The sequence below is a fragment of the Lactuca serriola genome, chromosome 8 (assembly GCF_051521515.1).
Source record: "Lactuca serriola cultivar US96UC23 chromosome 8, Lser_US96UC23_V15, whole genome shotgun sequence".
Classification (NCBI taxonomy): domain Eukaryota; kingdom Viridiplantae; phylum Streptophyta; class Magnoliopsida; order Asterales; family Asteraceae; genus Lactuca; species Lactuca serriola.
The window spans coordinates 285774469-285780389 of record NC_136415.1 but is presented as its reverse complement, the minus strand read 5'-3'; the positions used below and the strand labels follow the sequence as shown (position 1 = coordinate 285780389).

The window sequence follows — 5921 nt, the reverse complement described above, 5'->3', positions numbered from 1 at the left end:
TAGTGAGTTCCCCAAAATACAACTTACGCACATACGCCTTTCCAGGCCCTGACCTTCCGGTCCATGTGTCTCAGGGGACTTCCGTCCCTGCTGGGTAAACCTTCTGGTCCTACCCACGCCAACCTTACGGTCCACGACACAACGCCTTCCGGCCCATAACATAATCGCCTTCCGGCCCATAACATATTGCCTTCCGGCCCACATAAACATACATAGCACGCATAACAAGTAACTTATCACATATAGCACATATATCACATATCATATCCGACCTTCCGGTCACACAGTCAAACCCTTCCGGGTACGGTATAGTGAGAAGACTCACCTCGTGAATATCGAAAGCTAGTAAATCCCGAAGTCACTCGTGCTCGATCCGCCGAGCTACAATCTCCCTATAACATCATACATCTCTTATTAACACTTTTATCTTCTAAGTTTGACTATCCCTAAGAAGTCAAACATAGGTCAACTCTGGTCAACGGTCAACGGTCGACGGTCAACTCGACCGGACTCGGCGAGTGCTAGGGCGACTCGGCGAGTCTAGACGTCCTCACGGATTCCCTAAGATTCCCTTTCTACACGTCGAGTATCTCCCCTGACTCGACGAGTTCCTCCTGGAAGAATCGCGGGGCCACCCCGACTCAACTCGCCGAGTCTGAAGAACAACTCGGCGAGTCCCAGTTCGACTCTAAGGCAATCTTCAAGCTACTCGCCGAGTCTGTTCATCGGACTCGGCGAGTCCATGCCATGCAACCGTTCAAACTGCTTCCTAAGGTCAGATCTGCTCCGACCATTCATAGGTCTGGCCTTCCTAGACTGATTCATCACGTAAAGTCCTCATTTCGGTGCTCATAATACACCCCATGACTCATAATTTACATTTTGGCCTAAGGCATAAGGATTCCAATCCAAAACCTCCATTGATTCCCGAAATGCTCAGGCATGGGACACTCTGGACTTCCAATGGTCCCAATATAGGGTTCCAATCGCTTGGGGGACTAAGGGAATACTCAATCTAGCCACAAAAGGGTTCAATAAACCCTAAATCCATATACACATCAACATAGAAGAATGCAACTCGAAAATATTACCTGAATAATGTTTCTCTGTGTCTCCAATCCTCAGAATGTGGCTTCTCTTGTTGTTCCCTTAACCAAGCCTCCTCTTTTTTGCACAATAACACTTCCAAGATCAATAATGGTCTTCTATCTTGCTCCAGATGCTCACAATCGAATTAGGGTTTCTCTCAAAAGAACTAGGGTGAACAATGACGGCCATAAGGCCCCTTATATGTGTCCCAAACCTGGACGGTTAGGGTTTCGCTAAACAGCGCAGACTCGCCGAGTCCATATCCGGACTCGTCAAGTCCAGTCGCGAACCCGCGACCAGTTCCGCGATCCTACTCGGCGAGTCTGGGCTCCAACTCGTCGAGTCCCCTCTTAAAACACCCAAAATCATAAATATAACAATACCTGGAATTCCGGGCTGTTACAACTGGCCTGGCACGCTCCTGTCAGCCTTGCCTGGCGCTCCCTTGCCATCCTCTCCTAGTGCGCGCCCGCCAGCCCTGCCTTGGGCGCGCTCGCCAGCCCCGCCCGACGCCTCCTGGCGGCCTTGCCCAGCTCCTTGCTAGCTGGGCCTGAATTGGGCAGGCCCAAGGCCTGACCTAATTATCCCCTATATAATGAATAGTATCTCCTCCATGGAGAGGGACTTTCCCTTGGACCTTCCCCTAGACTCTTCCCCTATGGCTCAACCGCCACTATACTCCGGTCGGGTGGCTCAGCCGCCACCCGCCGCCGTCAGCCACCAGCGCCAAGATGGTTCTCTCTAGCTATGGAGAACCATCTCAGATCTTCTAGCTGATCTAACTTGACCGTCGGAGCCCGCTCCCGGGGCACAGTCCCTGGGTCGGCTCTAACGTGTCTCTCTGATTGTGATGTCAGATCTCCGCCGCAGCAGAAGACCAGAAGACTCGTCGGAGGCTGAGGTTCCATCAGATTGCGATTTTCTTATGTGAGGTTTGAATTTTTTTTTTCAAATCTTTTAAGGAGCAATAGGATATATTATAATTATAAAGTATATTTTATTTATATAGAAATTGTCCTCTTTCCGTTTTGTGGAGGATGTAGACGATGTTTTGCTTACTATGTTCTACCCACACAAAAAGAAAGTACTGTAATTCATCATTTTATCGTTTTGTTGGTATGGTTTCCGAAGGACCAAAATTGCCAACATATGAAAGTCTAGGGAACAAACCTACAAACATCACCATATACAAATGTTGAAGGAGTGGAAATTGTCGTTGTTCAAATTTGAGGGGTATAAATAACATTTTATAAAGTAAATAATGGAAAGTGTCATTTATAAAGTAAAGGAGTAGAAAGTATCATTCTACAAAATAAAGGGGAGGAAATTGTCAATATAAAAATGTCTAAGGACCAAATCTACCGATATAAAAAAATTTATGACCGAAATATAAAATAAAAAAGTATATTTGTGATCAAATTATGAAAACACAAAACAATACTATTCTTTTTATTATGTATAATAAATTTTAATACTATTAGATTTTTAAAAGATTTAAAATTGCAAATAAATTATTTTTTCCAAAAATAAATAAAAGTATATTTTATTATAAATATATTTTAATATTTAATCATATCTAATTCTTTATATATTGGAAACAACTTTTTTTTATCATAAAAATATGCTTTAAGATTTCGTTCCTATCTAATTCTTAAGTTGTTAAAATACATATACCATATATAATAGCCGAATAAAATATGTTTAAATTTAATTTACTTAATGATATATTTTTATTGGGTAAATTATATGAATGGTCCTTATAGCTTGGGATAATTTGCACATTTGGTTCCTAACTTATTTATTTAACTCGGGACGGTCCCTAATATATGTTTTTATTGCGTCTGTAGTCCTGTAGTCCCTCACACATAAAAAGACTATTATATTGCCCTTACCTTTTTCTTTTTCTTTTAATAAAATATATATATATATATATATATATATATATATATATATGTTTTCTTTTTGAATTTAGTGTTATATATTTATGAAATCTCTTCCGGTCTTTCATCCATTTATTTATCTATTGCTTGAAGTATGGTTCCACCTCCGTCTATGCCACCGAAGTAAATCATCACCATCTTTGCTACCACATAAATCACCTCATTGAACCCACTCAAACCATATGCATTAAAAAAATCAAATCAAAAAATACTAACCGGAAATCAAACAACAAATCCAGATCAGAACACAGAGAATGTTTATGTTTGTTAGTTTGGATGCGACGATGATTGTGTCTATGACAGATACAAAGGAGGTGTACATCGGCGTTTATTGTGCAGATTGTTGGAGATGATGCAGATCGGCGACTGATGGTGCATACTAAGGGATCATATGGTCGATGGTGTAGTTCTATGACTTTCGAGTCCAGATTGATGACTTTCGAAGGTTCCTGGAGGCTTTAGAAAAAAGATCGGCAATGTACGTAGGTATATGAAGTGTTTAGAGTTCAGATCAACAACCTATGGATGTTTATGGCGACATCTGGTTGTTTCTACATTTGTGGTCCGACGATGACCGACGGTTTTTAGTGGATTTAGAGTACAAATTGATGGCGACCTGAGGTTTTAGGCAATGTACTGTTATTTCTGGCGTCTAGGGTCCATTCGTCTGGCGGCGTCGGTGGTTTCCGGCGACTTTGGTCCGGCGGTCCACAGATTCCACTGAGGTTGTTCTTCCTTTGGTTTAAAGAAGAAATATGGAGAGAGAATAAGAATGTCATACTACTTTTTAAAAGTGGGTTTTTGTGGGGATGATGCTTCAGAGAACGAGATTAGAGAGGGAGAGAGGTAATGAAGGTTGCTGGTGAAGTAAACGAGTATGTGTGAATGTTACGAGGGTGAGAAAAAGCTGTTAATTATTAGCTTTATGTTACTTTTTATTTTTACATTTAATTAAAATATAATAATAAACAAAAATCTTAAAAAAGTTTAAAAAATTATAAGGGCATAACAATCATTTAAAATCGATTAGGAACCAACCACGAAACAAAAATACATTATAAGAACGGTCCGAGTTAAAAAAATAAATTAGGGACCAAATATACAGAATACCTCAAACCAACCAAACATGATAAATTAATAATCAATTCTCATTCAATTTCCTTGTTCATTCCATTCCGTTGTTCATTCCAATTTTTGTGATTCCATTCAACTAAACAAAGCAAACCCTAAAAGTCAACCAAGAATTCGCCATCTCTAAAACATAAAAACTCATGTTTGATGATTCAGACTTTGCAAATTTAGGTAACCTAAACCGGACATCATGATCATGAAAAACTTCACAATGTATTGAAAATTCAATTAAAGTGATAACTATTTTTATTTTCAACTCCAACACCGAATAACAATGAAGTAATAGCAACATTCAAGTCAACTTCGAAACATATTTATATCAAATCAATAATTGTGTGTAAAGAGTAAAAATATACACATTTTGATGAAGGTATTTAATCTTTAAAAAAATAAAAGCATATAAAGTCAAAGATTTTATATTTAAAGTTATCATAAGGTTTTCATAGGCCTAGATAGTGTTATTCTCCATATTAATGCACAATTTCACATCTGTAACATGTAATAAAACTATTTCATGAGAAATTTAAACGAACAGATCAACAGATGTTACAATTTTATGCAGTAAATGGCTGTGATCAAAGCAACAAAAAACAAAACAACTCTCTTCTGCATTCAACCAGATATGCTCAATAACCCCTGCATGTCAAAAACAAAACCATAACATAACCTCAAGGCCTTTAAAGTTGCCAAAAAAGTGACACATGAATTCGAGTAGCTTGATCAAATTCCAAATAGACTAACTAATGCACAACAAAGAACAGAGATCAACAGGTTAAGATGTCTTTAAATATCATGCTCGCAAGTTTCATCCTGATATTCATGAAATGGTTGGCACTGAGTTCGATAGAACAGGGAGTTTGAATACTTTCATGTAAGTGAGTCAATCGGTTTCCTCCATTGAAAAGAAAAAGTAAATTGAACAAATCAAGAGATGTAAACATGTAAATTAACAATCTTGCAGCAATATATATACCAAAATCAAAATCTCCAGGACCCTCTATGTTCACAAGCAACATATATTTGACGAAAGTGCAATAAGCTAAATACCTAAAACACGTAATGCATAAACTTAAAACAATTAGAACCGCATCATCGTACCTGACTTTTCTAACGAGAATCGATTTGAGCTTACGAGCCAGGTCTTGCGATTTAAGCCTACGCTGTAGATTCTTTCGAGCCAAAATTCGTTTCTCTGAGTTCTTGATGTGATATAACTGTTCGTTTTTAATCATCCGTTCGATGCCACTCGATTGCATTATCCTCTGCATATAAGTCAGTCCTCTCTCCAAATTGTTGTTCAGAATCTTCACTCGGATCCCCCGCCATTGCTGTAAATATGAGATCTGATTGTTTAATGCGACATTTGGGCGTGTGAAGATGGACGAGAAGCTCCTGGACACTGAGTTCATCTTTTAGGGTTTGGGTTTTGGGAAATTTTGCATACGACAAAATTAGAAAAATTGAAGTGGCCTTCAATGTAACAATTTTCGTTGCTAAAGTCTAAAAGGACCGAAGGGTGTTGGTTTTAAATTTAGCATCGGAGATAATAAGTGAAATTTAATATATATATATATATATATATATATATATATATATATATATATATATATATATATATATATATATATATATATATATATATATATATATATTTTGTTTGTATACTAGTGCAAGATTATGTATTACATGGGTTCATTTAAAAAAAATATGAAATTCTAAAAATTTAAGAAGTTTAAATTTATAAAAAAAAAAATTAGAAAA

The 5921-nt window shown here is 37.7% G+C and overlaps 1 protein-coding gene across 1 annotated transcript; it reads right to left on the bottom strand.

The window, feature by feature from the left end:
• Nucleotides 1–4560: 4560 nt before the first annotated feature.
• LOC145071315 (uncharacterized) lies at nucleotides 4561–5672 on the bottom strand. Its single transcript, XM_079018217.1, has 2 exons — nucleotides 5259–5672; nucleotides 4561–4796 (listed from the first exon to the last, which is right to left on the bottom strand). The coding sequence occupies exons 1-2, from the start codon at nucleotides 5567–5569 to the stop codon at nucleotides 4787–4789; spliced, it is 321 nt and encodes a 106-aa protein (XP_078874343.1). The 5' UTR covers nucleotides 5570–5672; the 3' UTR covers nucleotides 4561–4786.
• Between the last annotated feature and the right edge of the window lie 249 nt (nucleotides 5673–5921).

Excerpts from the sequence above, each read along its gene's own strand:
- LOC145071315 (XM_079018217.1), bottom strand. The coding sequence starts at position 5,569 with ATGAACTCAGTGTCCAGGAGCTTCTCGTCCATCTTCACACGCCCAAAT.